The sequence below is a fragment of the Delphinapterus leucas genome, chromosome 13 (assembly GCF_059928025.1).
Source record: "Delphinapterus leucas isolate spDelLeu-1000000601 "Yukka" chromosome 13, BTC_Dleu_Yukka2, whole genome shotgun sequence".
NCBI classification, from domain to species: domain Eukaryota; kingdom Metazoa; phylum Chordata; class Mammalia; order Artiodactyla; family Monodontidae; genus Delphinapterus; species Delphinapterus leucas.
The window spans coordinates 5,525,589-5,538,782 of NC_143141.1; the positions used below are offsets into that span (position 1 = coordinate 5,525,589).

General features: G+C 39.5%; 1 protein-coding gene across 5 annotated transcripts in view; it reads right to left on the reverse strand.

Annotated features, from left to right (window-relative positions):
• Positions 1-13,194, reverse strand: part of IL36R (interleukin 36 receptor) — a 48,566-nt gene that overhangs the window by 17,858 nt on the left and 17,514 nt on the right. For 4 of the 5 annotated variants that reach the window (XM_022599207.3, XM_022599208.3, XM_022599209.3 and 1 more), the window contains exon 6: positions 9,759-9,833. The exons of the other annotated variant lie outside the window; for it this stretch is intronic. In XM_022599207.3, coding sequence (XP_022454915.2) covers positions 9,759-9,833 — 75 coding nt within the window. The remainder of the gene's footprint in view (positions 1-9,758; positions 9,834-13,194) is intronic. 5 annotated transcript variants of the gene reach the window in all.

The following is a 13,194-nucleotide window of genomic DNA, read 5'->3' on the forward strand; positions in this document are numbered from 1 at the left end:
AGTGTTTTAGTTTTCTGCATACAGACCTTTTGTCTCCTTAGGTAGGTTTATTCCTGGGTATTTTATGCTTTTGGTTGAAGTGGTGATTAGGAGTGTTTCCTTAATTTCTCTTTAAGATTTTTCATTTTTAGTGTATAGGAATGCAAGAGATTTCTGTGCATTAATTTTTTATCCTGCAAATTTACCAAATTCATTGATTAGCTCTAGTAGTTTTCTGGTAGCATCTTTAGGATTCTCTATGTATAGTATCATGTCCTCTGCAAACAGTGACAGTTTTAATTCTTCTTTTCCAATCTGTATTCCTTTTATTTCTTTTTCTTCTCTGATTGCTGTGGCTAAAACTTCCAAAACTATGTTGAATAATAGTGGTGAGAGTGGACATCCTTGTCTCGTTCCTGATCTTGGAGGAAATGGTTTCAGTTTTTCACCATTGAGAACAATGTTGGCTGTGGGTTTGTCATATATGGCCTTTATTATGTTGAGGGAGGTTCCCTCTATGTCCACTTTCTGGAGAGTTTTTATCATAAATGGGTGTTGAATTTTGTCATAAGCTTTTTCTGCAGCTGTTGAGATTATCACATGGTTTTTATCCTTCAATTTGTTAATATGGTGTATCACATTGATTGATTTGCATATATTGCAAATCCTTGCATTTCTGGGATAAACCACACTTGGCCATGGTGTATGATCCTTTTAATGTGCTGTTGGATTCTGTTTGCTTGTATTTTATTGAGGATTTTTGCATCTATGTTCATCAGTGATATTGGCCTGTAGTTTTCTTTTTTGTGACATCTTTGTCTGGTTTTGTTATCAGTGTGATGGTGGCCTCGTAGAATGAGTTTGGGAGTGTTTCTTCCTCTGCAATTTTTTGGAAGAGTTTGAGAAGAATGGGTGTTAGCTCTTCTCTAAATGTTTGATAGAATTCACCTGTGAAGCCATCTGGTCCTGGGTTTTGTTTGTTGGAAGATTTTTAATCACAGTTTCAATTTCAGTGCTTGTGATTGGTCTGTTCATTTTTTCTATTTCTTCCTGGTTCAGTCTTGGAATGTTATACTTTTCTAAGAATTTGTCCATTTCTTCCAGGTTGTCCCTTTTATTAACATATAGTTGCTTGTAGTAGTCTCTCATGATCCTTTGTATTTCTTCAGTGTCAGATGTTACTTTTTTTTCATTTCTAATGCTATTGATTTCAATCTTCTCCCTTTTTTCTTGATGAGCCTGGGTAATGGTTTATCAATTTTGTTTATATTCTCAAAGAACCAGCTTTTAGTTTTATTGATGTTTGTTATTGTTTTCTTCATTTCTTTTCGTTTATTTCTGATCTGATCTTTATGATTTCTTTCATTCTGCTAACGTTGGGGTTTTTTTGTTCTTCTTTCTCTAATTGCTTTAGGTGTAAGGTTAGGTTGTTTATTTGAGATCTTTTCTTGTTTCTTGAGGTAGGATTGTATTGCTATAACTTCCCTCTTAGAACTGCTTTTGCTGCATCCCATAGGTTTTCTGTCATCGTGTTTTCACTGTCATTTGTTTCTAGGTATTTTTTGATGTCCTCTTTGATTTCTTCAGTGATCTCTTAGTTATTTAGTAGTGTCTTGTTTAGCCTCCATGTGTTTGTATTTTTTACAGTTTTTTTCCTGTAATTGATATCTAGTCTCATAGCATTGTGGTCGGAAAAGATACTTAATAGTATTTCAATTTTCTTAAGTTTACCAAGGCTTGATTTGGGACCCAAGATATGATCTATCCTGACGAATGTGCCATAAGCAATTGAGAAGAAAGTGTATTCTGTTGTTTTTGGATGGAAGGTCCTATAAATATCAATTAAGTCCATCTGGTCTAATGTGCATTAAAGTTGTGTTTCTTTATTTATTTTCATTTTGGATGATCTGTCCATTGGTGTAAGTGGGGTGTTAAAGTCCCCTACTATTATTATGTTACTGTCGACTTCCCCTTTTATGTCTGTTAGCATTTGTCTTATGTATTGAGGTGCTCCTATGTTGGGTGCATAAATATTTACAATTGTTATATATTTTTCTTGGATTGATCCCTTGATCATTATGTAATGTCCTTCTTTGTCTCTTGTAATAGTCTTTATTTTAAAGTCTATTTTTTCTTATATGAGTATTGCTACTTCATCTTTCTCTTGATTTCCATTTGCATGGAATACCTTTTTCCATCCCCTCACTTTCAGTCTGTATGTGTCCCTAGGTCTGAAGTTGGTCTCTTGTAGACGGCATATATAAGGGTCTTGTTTTTGTATCCATGCAGATAGTCTGTGTCTTTTGGTTGGAGCATATAAGCCATTTACATTTAAGGTAATTACTTATATGTATTTTCCTATGACGATTTTCTTAATTGTTTTGGGTTTCTTTTTGTAGGTATTTTCCTTCTCTGTGTTTCCCTCCTTGAGAAGTTCCTTTACCATTTGTTGTAAAGCTGGTTTGGTGGTGCTGAATTCTCTTAACTTTTGCTTGTCTGTAAAGGTTTTAATTTCTCCATTGAATCTGAATGAGATCTTTGCTGGGTAATCTTGGTTGTAGATTTTCCCCTTTTATCACTTTAAATGTGTCCTGCCACCCCCTTCTGGCTTGCAGAGTCCTGCTGAAAGATCAGCTATTAACCTTATGGGGATTCCCTTGTATGTTATTTGTTGCTTTTCCCTTGCTGCTTTTAATATTTTTTCTTTGTATATAATTTTTGATAGTTTGATTAATATGTGTCTTGGCATGTTTCTCCTTGGGTTTATCCTGTATGGGACTCTCTGTGCTTCCTGGACTTGATTGACTATTTCTTTCCCATATTAGGGAAGTTTTCAATAATCTCTTCAAATATTTTCTCAGACCCTTTCTTTTTCTCTTCTTCTGGGACCCTTATAATTCGAATGTTGGTGTGTTTAATGTTGGCTCAGAGGTCTCTGAGACTGTCCTCAATTCTTTTTTCTTTATTCAGCTCTGCAGAAGTTATTTCCACTATTCTGTCTTCCAGGTCACTTATCCGTTCTTTTGCCTTAGTTATTCTTCTATTGATTCCTTCTATTTTTACTTTCATTTATTTTGTTGTTCATCATTACTTGTTTGCTCTTTAGTTCTTCTAATTCCTTGTTAAACATTTCTTGTATGTTCTCCATTCTATTTCTGAGATTTTGGATCATCTTTACTATCATTACTCTGAATTCTTTTTCCAGTAGACTGTTTATTTCCTCTTCATATATTTGGTCATATATTTGGGTTTTTACCTTGCTCCTTCATCTGCTGCATATTTCTCTGTCTTCTCACTTTGCTTAACTTACTGTGTTTGGGGTCTCCTTTTCACAGCCTGCAGGTTCGTAGCTCCTCTTTTTTCTGGTGGGTTAGGTTGGTTCAGTGGCTTGTGTAGGCTTCCTTGTGGGGGGGATTGGTGTCTGTGTTCTAGTGGGTGGGCTGAATCTTCTCTTTCTGGTGGGCAGGGCCGTGTCCAGTGGTGTGTTTTGGGTGGTCTGTGAATTTAGTATGACTTTCGGCAGCCTGTCTGCTAATGGGTGGGGTTATGTTCCTGTCTTGCTAGTTGTTTGGCGTGGGACGTCCAGCACTGGGGCTTGCTGGCCATTGGATGGAGCTTGGTTTTAGTGTTGAGACAGGTCTCTGGGAGAGCTCTCACCAATTAATATTACATGGGGCCGGGTGGTCTCTGGTTGTCCAACATCCTGGACACGGCTCTCCCACCTTGGAGGTCCAGGCCCAACACCCAGCCGGAGCACCAAGACCCTGCTAGCCGCACAGCACAGAATAAAAGGAAGGTTAAAAAAAAAAAAACAGAACAGACAGAACCCCAAAACAAATGATAAAAGCAAAACTAAACAGGCAAAATCACAGAAACATATATACACACACACACACACACACACACACACACTCACAGAAAGAAAAAAAAAAAACCCAAACAGACAGAACCTCAAGACAAACAGTAAGAGCAAAACTAAACAGACAAAATCACACAAAGAAACATACACACAGACACTCAGAAAAAGAGAAAAAAAAAAAAGGAAGAGAGCAACCAAACCAATAAACAAACCCACAGATGAAAACAAACACTAAAAACTAAACTAAGGTAAACATAAAACCAAAAACAAATCAAATGCAGAAAGCAAACCCTGAGTCCACAGTTGCCCCCAATGTCCCCCGCCTCAATTTTGGAAACACTCGTTGTCTATTCAGGTGTTCCACACATGCAGGGTTTACCAAACTGATTGTGGGGATTTAGTCCACTGCTTCTGAGGCTGCACAGTGAGATTTCCTTTCTCTTCTTTGTTCACACAGCTCCTGGGGTTCAGCTTTGGTTTTGGCCCCGCCTCTGCGTGTAAGTCACTTTCAGGCATCTGTTCCCGCCCAGACAGGACGGGGTTAAAGCAGTGGCTGATTAGGGCTCTCTTGCTCACTCAGGCCCGGGAGAGGGCGGCGTATGGTAGTCACAAATGGGATGCTGGGAGTGCCTGCAGTGGCAGAGGGCAGTGTGATGTTGCAACAGCCTGAGGTGTGCCGTGTGTTCTCCTGGGGAAGTTGACCCTGGATCACAGGAGCCTGGCAGTGGTGTGCTGCATAGGCTCCTTTGAGGGTGTGGGTAGTGACCTGTGCTTGCACACGGGACTCTTGATGGCAGTGGTGGCAGAGGTAGCAGTCTGTGCCCGCCTCTGACATCCAAGATGATAGCTGTGGCTCATGCTCATCTCTGGAGCTCCCTTAGGCAGTGCTTTGCTGTCTGCAGGCTCACGGAGTAGGAAGCCCTTCTCCTCATGCACCCCGAAACAATGGTCTCTTGCCTCTCCGGCAGGTCCACACTTTTTCCCGGGCTCCCTCCCGGCTAGCCGTGGTGCACTAACCTCCTGCAGGCTGTGTTCACGCCACCAACCCCAGTCCTCTCTCTGCGCTCCAACCGAAGCCTGAGCCTCAGGTCCCAGCCCCCACCTGCCCCAGGCGGGTGAGCAGACAAGCCTCTCGTGCTGGTGAGTGCTGGTCAGCACCAATCCTCTGTGCGGGAATCTCTCCACTTTGCCCTCCGCACCCCTGTTGCTGTGCTCTCCTCTGTGGCTCCAAAGCTCCCCATCCCATCCCTGCCAGTGAGGGGGCTTCCTAGTGTGTGGAAACTTTTCCTCCCTCACAGCTCCCTCCCAGACGTGCAGGTCCCATCCCTATTTTTTGTCTCTCTTTTTTTTTTTTCTTTTGCCCTACCCGTGTACGTGGGGATTTTCTTGCCTTTTCGGAAGTCTGAGGTCTTCTGCCAGCGTTCAGTAGGTGTTCTGTAGGAGTTGTTCCACACATAGATGTATTTTTGATGTGTTTGTGGGGAGGAAGGTGATCTCCACATCTCACGCCGCCACGATCTTGAAGGTCTCCAACTTACTAGTTCTTATTCATTTCTCTTACTGTTGCTATATACGCACTGGCATGGTTTCTATTATTTACCGCCTATGGCCTATTTGAACTCTCTTCTCTTCTGCATGTCTCCCAGGTCACATGTGCATATATACCTCATGTATACACACCCGTGTACATGATGAGTATAGAGAATTATCTACCAGTAAAATTGGGAGATCATAGATTATGCCTAGCTCCAACGTGAAATGACATGCCAAGCTGTTTTCTAATAGTTGTACCATCTGACACTTCCACCAGCAGTGTGAGAGTTCCTGTTACTGCACAGACTCCATGATGCCTGGGATTGTCAGCCTATTTATTTTAGCCATCTTTATGTATGTGTCCTGATATCACCTAGCAAATTTAAGTTACATCTCCCTAGATTGCACCTGATCGAGCACCTTTTTAACCTTTTTATTGGCTGTGTTGATATCCTCTACTTGAGCTGTCTGTCCAAGTGGTTGTCTGTCCTCCTACCAGGTGGCCTTCTTCTCATTATTTTGGAGGAGCTTTGGCTAGATCCTGCATACAAGACCTTTGCTCACTTATTTCAAGTATCTTTTTCTACTCTGTGGCTTGTCTTTCCACTCTCTGAATAAACAGAAGTTCTTATTTCTAATGTAGCCTCATTTACCAATTTTTTCCTTCAATACTAGTAATTTGTATGTTCTTCATTTTTTAAATCTTTCCTTACCCCAAATCATAAAGGTATTTTTCTAGAAATGTGTGGTTTTGACTTTCATGTTTAGGTCTACAATTCACTTGAAATTATTTTTATAAAAGGCATGAGAAAGGGGGAAAGTGTTGTTTTATTCTATATTACATCTAATTGTCTAGGACCATTTATTGAGAAGACTGCACTTTCCCTATTCCTCTGTAGTGTCATCTTTGTCAAAACCAAGTGCTTTGCATGCATGGATCTATTTCTGGGCCTTCAATTCTGTTCTATTGTCGATCCTCATACCAGGACTAGAGTGTCTAAATTACCACAGCTTTTTAGCAAATCTTGAAATCTGGTGTCACTCATCCTCCCATTCAGTTCTTCTTCATTGAAAGTGTCTTAACTATTATTCAGCCTTTGAGTTTTCATACCAATGTTATAATCAATATATCAAATTCTACAAAAAACAAAATCTGTTAAGATTTTGACTGTCTTCTTCCTCAAAACAAAGAAAAAGTGTTCAATAATTCAGTCTTGACTGTATTGTTTCTATAGGTTTTTAAAAATAGATTTTTAAAAATCAGATTAAGGACATTCCCTTCTATTCTTAATAAAAGAGTTGGTCTTTTTTTTAAAAAATGAATTCCTAGTTCAAGTTTTCTAAATGACTTTTCTGTATCTATAAGGTAAATGTATTATTTTTCTCCTTTAGCTTGTTTATGCAAAATAAAAGAGTGAATTATCTAATATGAAACAACTTCGTATTGCTCCGTATAACCCCAATTTAGTCCTTTATGTATGTTGTTAAAATAAATTTGCTTTACATTTTTCATCTGTGTTTATGAATGAGAGTTGGCCGTAGCGCAGTGGTTGAGAATCCACCTGCCAATGCAGGGGACACAGTTTCAATCCCTGGTCCAGGAAGATCCCACATGCCACAGAGAAATTAAGCCCGTACACCACAACAACTGAGCCTGCGTTCTACAGCCCATAAGCCACAACTACTGAGCCTGTGCGCTACAGCTACTGAACCCTGCATGCCTAGAGCTCGTGCTCCACAACTAGAGAAGCCACCGCAGTGAGAAGCCCATGCACCACTGTGAAGAGTAGCCCCAGCTCGCTGCAACTAGAGAAAGCCTGTGCACAGCAATGAAGACCCAATACAACCAAAAATAAATTTTAAAAAAATTAATAATGTCCTTGTTGGGTTTGGGTGTCAAGGTTTTCCTGACCTTATAAAATGAGATAAGGACTATTTCCTCTTTTACTTCTCTCTGAAACAATTTGTTGAAAATTGATGTTATCTCTTTATTAAATGTTTTGTAGAATTCACCAGTAAAACCAACTGAATCTGGAATTTTGTTTGTGGGAAGATTTTAAATTTATTTAATAGTTATATGATTATCTTCCTCTGTCATGGCTTATATTTTCTTTCTAATTATCTAAACACAATGGCTAGAATTTTCAAAGACAGGAGAGGGGAACAACGTTAATTAAGAGAGTTAATAACAGGTATGTTTATCCTTTCTAGGTGTTTATGAAATCCACTAGGGTATTCACATGGTGAGTGATATGTAGACAACTATCTTTTATTATGGGCATTATTATTTCTTTGAAAATTCAGAACCCTCCTTGAAACATGTGGGTCCAGAGTCTCTTAAGTATTGAGTAGATTTCATCTCCTTTCCATGTGTTGCTTTGTAAGCTTTCTCATTTCTGTCTTTAATGTTTGAGTTTCTCTGCATTGGGGGGATTAGATTTGCTGGAGGTTCCTCTATCTTCTTTTTCTATTCCACCCCACCCCCGCCCCAACCCTTCTATCCCAGAACCAACTTTGGAATTTATCAATTCTATTTGTTGGTTGTTTTCCTTATAATAACTTTATAATTTTTTACGCCTATCTTTTTTATTTCCTTCCATGGAGTTGTTTAGTTGCTCTTTTTTATAGAGTTAAATGGTTAGATGATGGATTTTAATGTTTTCTACACTTATTATTAATCATTTAAAGATACATGCTTGTTTAGAACTCACCATTGGTCACATTCCATGAAATTTGATATGTTCTCTCTGCCATTATTTTCTAAATATTCTGTACCAATGGCTTTGGCTTAATCTAACCAAGAAAGTAAGTACTTAGAAGCTAAATTTTTTGTTGCTTATTTTTTTTAATTAGTGGATTTATTTTTTGTTGGGTTTATCATTGTTTTGACTTTAGCTGTAAATTTCTAGATTACCTACATGGGGATTATACCACGTGGTCTGTATAATTTCCTCTTTTGGGTCTCTGAGTTTTTCATAGATGTTTATGAATGCTATCCATTAAATACATTATTCTTAATATATTACTAGAGTATTTTAGATCCTTATTTGACTAGCAAATTTGTCAAAGCCAGAGTATGTTAAAACCTCCCACTATAACTGAAACTATTGTGCTGTCTTGTTGTATTGTCCTTGTACTTCTGAGAGTTTAGCTTTATATATTTTATTTTGATGCATGGTTATTTGACACAAAAACATTTTTATTTGGGGAAGGATAATTTTTATTAGTATAAAATGATTCAATTTGTCATTTACTTTTTTGCATTGAAAGATATATTATCAGATTGAAAGATTAATATTGTGAATCTGATTTCTTTGTATTGCTATTGTATGCAAATCTTATGCATATCTTGCTTAGGCACTGATTTTTAATCTTCTAGGACATGTATTTTTAGATCTGTGTATTTTGAGGAGAGCATATAATTGGATTTTAATATTTGACTCAACCTGAACATCTGCCTTTTTTTTTTTTTAATTATTTTATTTTTTGGTTGCGTTGCCTCTTTGTTGCTGCACGCGGGCCTTCTCTAGTTGCAGCGAGTGGGGGCTACTTTTTGTTCTGGTGCACGGGCTTCTCATTGCAGTGACTTCTCTTGTTGTGGAGCATGGGCTCTAGGCGGGTGGGCTTCAGTAGTTGTATAGCGTGGGCTCAGCAGTTGTGGCTCACAGGCTCTAGAGCTCAGGCTCAGTAGATGTGGCACACGGGCTTAGTTGCCCCATGGCATGTGGGATCTTCCCAGACCATGGATTGAACCTGTGTCCCCTGCATTGGCAGGAGGATTCTTAACCACTGCACCACCAGGGAAGTCCCGAGCATCTGTCTTTTAATAAAAACTTTGTTTAATTTATTTTTTCTTTAGAAGGTACTCAACACATTTTTACCTTACTAGTGATTACCTTTAAATTTTAAAAAATTATTTGAATCCCTTTTTCTCCACTTAGATCACAAACTGAGGCAGTGTTTATTGATCCCTTCCTATGTAAAATAAGGAAAAGAGCATGATAACTCCCCCTACTCCTTTCAGATCCTTCCTAGTGTGAGATAATATAACCCAGGACTCTTGATCAACATTACTTAATAGTAGTTTGATATTACATATCATGTCTTTCAGGAAGGATTTGTCTTTGTGTGAACAGATTTACAGTAATCTTTCAGACCCATAGTGATTGCAGCCAGACCTTTCATAGCACAACCTCCCCAGCCTTCTGCTCTGTGATTTTTTATTTTGATACCTCTCCTGATGAACTCAGGTATATCCAAAGCTGGAAACTGGATACACCTGTGTGGGATTTGTCTTCATACCTGAAACTCAAAAACATTCACAAGGATGTGTGGACTTACTGATTCCTGCCCTTAGGATTTCAGTGGCTTCAATAAGTTTACTCACCAAGTTTTACTTCAATTGAATTATTTTTTGGATAAATGATCTTAGGGATTCTTCTTCCATTTCCCACTTTTTCTGCTAAGAAATCATACCCACATGAAATTGTATTAGAAACATTCCCAACTACTTGAATGCAGTAATAACATAAAGAAAACCTGGTACTGAGCAGACCTTCAATAAACGTTGGTCAAGAAAAAACAATACCCATGATGTGACAAAGTATCACTCCATAAGTGCATATTTTTCAACCAGATATAATTGAATTGCTAAGGGGAAAATCTAAAAGCTGGGCTACCAAGAGAGTTCACATCATCATTATATATTTGACATAAATATAAACTGATGAGATTGTGTAATAACTTCTCATTGCCTAGTCATTCAGTACACGTCTTAAGCAGTGGTGATAAGCAAAGCTCTGGCCTGGGTCCTAGACAGAAAGAAACAGTGACCCTAATGGTCTGTCCTCAGTTCCACTCCTCCATCCTCCAACCCTGCTATTCCATATTCTTCGCAGACCTTCCTTATTCTTCAGCTTTTTCATCCCTCCCCCCCACTTTATAACTGCCTTCCTTGTATTGACTCCCCACCCCTTTGTCTTTCTCCACACCTTCCCTCCCCCATTTGTCTACCAATATTTAGCAATCACCCTCTGGATCCCACATTTCTCCTCTCCATTTGGGGTGCGAGGTGAAAAAGTTATAAGAGGGAAGCTATAAAAATGCAAAACCGTATGTCCTTTATGGTGGCAATAATATTTGCACATTCTACAAACTATTCAAATTCAGTACAGTAAGTCCTCTGCATACAAACCTTCAAGTTGTGAACTTTCAAAGATGCTAACTTGCATTTGCGTGTCCACATAAGTTAGTTCATGTGTCTGGCATACATTGTCACATGTGTGCAACCTCTACAAGTGGTTGTGCTTTTGTGTACTTTACTGTACAGTACTGTATAAAGTAGAGTATCTTTATTTCAAGCCCAGGATGTCCAGAAGCAAGTGTAAAAGCAGCGGTGATGTAGCTGGTACTTTCCTGTTCACTCGATGCCAGCCCCTGTATGCCAGCTCTCGTACTGTACAACTGTACTTTTCAAGGTACTATACTGTAAGATTAAAAATGTTTTCTTTATTTTGTGTGTTTCTTTTTTATGTATTATTTTTGTGAAGATTATTATAAACCTATTACAGTACAGTACTATATAGCCGATTGTGTTAGTTGGGTACCTAAGCTAACTTTGTTGGACCTACAAACATGCTCTTGGGATGGAACTTGTTCTTATGTAGGGGACTTACTGTATGTCCCAAACAGAAGTCATCACCAGCCAGTCAATATACCATCTCCCACTCAATCACACACATGGAAAATCTAGATGTCATTCTAAGTAACAGCTTTCCTCCCACCCTCTTCTTATGAGCATCACCCAGCCAAACTAATTTTACCTCTCAGCATTTCTCAGTCTGTGCCTCTTTCTTGACACCTAAACCCTATTTTCTACTCTCTACTCTTTCCCTAGGCACTCTCATTCACATCCACCTCTTCAGTTACCGTCTGAAGTTCAATGACTTTGCAAAAAGGTATAACTCTAAGCTCCAGACCCACATAGGCCATGACCTGCTTGACATCTCAAGTCACCAAGTACTCAGCTCACCCATGACCGAACTCATGATCTCACTCTTAAATCCAGTTTTCCTCCAGAGTTATCTTTTTTCCTTGAATCGTATTACCATCCAAAAGGCCTGGCTTCCTGGATCTTGCCATATCTCTCACCCCACATTCAATCTGACACCAAGACCTGTGGATTTTACCTCCTAGAATGCCTGGAGTCCATCCACCTGTGCCTAGCTGATGTCTCACCTGCATTTCTGCACCTGCCTCCTAACTGCCATTCTTATCTATAGGGATCGTTTTGTGCACAGTGGCCACAGTGAGCTCTCAGAAACATGTTACACCATGCTACTCTCCTGCTCTCAACTGCTCTGGCTGCTTCCCATTGTTCTTAGGAGAAAATCCATGCTTCCCACACTGGACTGAATGTTCCTACCTAACGTTGGCCCCTGACTGCTTCTCCAACCTCTTTACCTACTGTGATCTCCCTTATTCAGCACCATCCCACCAACCTACCTACTTCCCATCCTTCAGACATACCATGGTCTGACCTGTAGGGCCTTCGCTTTGGCTGCCCCCTCAGTCTAGAAAAAACCTCACTCGTTTAAGCAGTTAATGCTTCCTGACCATCAGCATCAGCTTTCCCTGACCCACTTCCTTCTCAACAGATCCTTGTCTGTTTGATAGCATATTTTCCTTTCTACTCAGACTTCAAAGCTCCATCCAAGCAGTGGTCATGGCTGTTTGCCTCACCATCATGTTCTCCCTGCCCAGCATAGGACCTGACCTTGATGGGCACTCAGTAAAGGGTCACTAAATTACTGCCTGAAGAAGAATCTCCTACTTCCAGCGAAGTTCAGATGGTTACATCCAGATGTTGCAGCAGCCTCCTAAGTGGTCTCCAGGCCTCAAGACCCCCTTCAACTCCTGCTCAAACCATCTTAGGACTGATCTCATCCATCACAAATGCAGCCTCGTGGCTCTGCATTTACACTCATCCAAGGGCTCTTCAGTGCTTCATGGTAAAACCTGCGTATAATCAGCCCCCTTGACCTTTCCCCTGTTTAACTCCATGACTTCAGTTCCCACCACTCCTCAGCTCACAGTTTTTTATGCTCTAACAAAATTACTTTTAGATCCAACATAAACTATCATGGTAGACACTTCCATGCTTTGCCTTAGACATTTCTCTCTGCCCCTCTTCCCTCTTCTTTACTTCTGTAAACCCTGCTTGTCCTTCAAAATTCAGCTGAGAAGACATTTCCTCTTGGAAAGCTTCCAAGACCATTTATTTACTTGCCACCTATGCAGCTACTTCTGATTTTTTTCCTGCTCCCCTGCACACTGTCTATAACACTCTCCTTACCACATAATGTTGAGATGATCCATTTACATTTCTAGCACCACTACACCCAGGCTGAGAGCTTCTCAATACAAGAAAGAATTCTTTTAATTTTTTAATTATAGGTTTTAACAATTTGGGGCATATAACAGATTATAGATAAACATTTATTGCAACGACATAAAATAAAGATTATTGGACTCAATGATCTCTTAAGGTATTCTTCATTTTGCCTTTGAAATTCCATCTTATAAAGAATTCCCTCAGCCACCAGTGTAAGACTAGAGCATAAGATCATTGAGGTATTCATGTCCGCCCTTTACTGAATACCTATACTTCGCCAGGCACCCTGGGTGCTACTCCATAGACATGATCTCATTTAATTTTCATGAATAAACCAAGAATTTTCATCTTCCTTTTTTTCAGATGAGAAAACTAAACAGCCTATGCCCTTTCGCCCCACTCTTCCTACCCTCTGATTCTAATAATGACG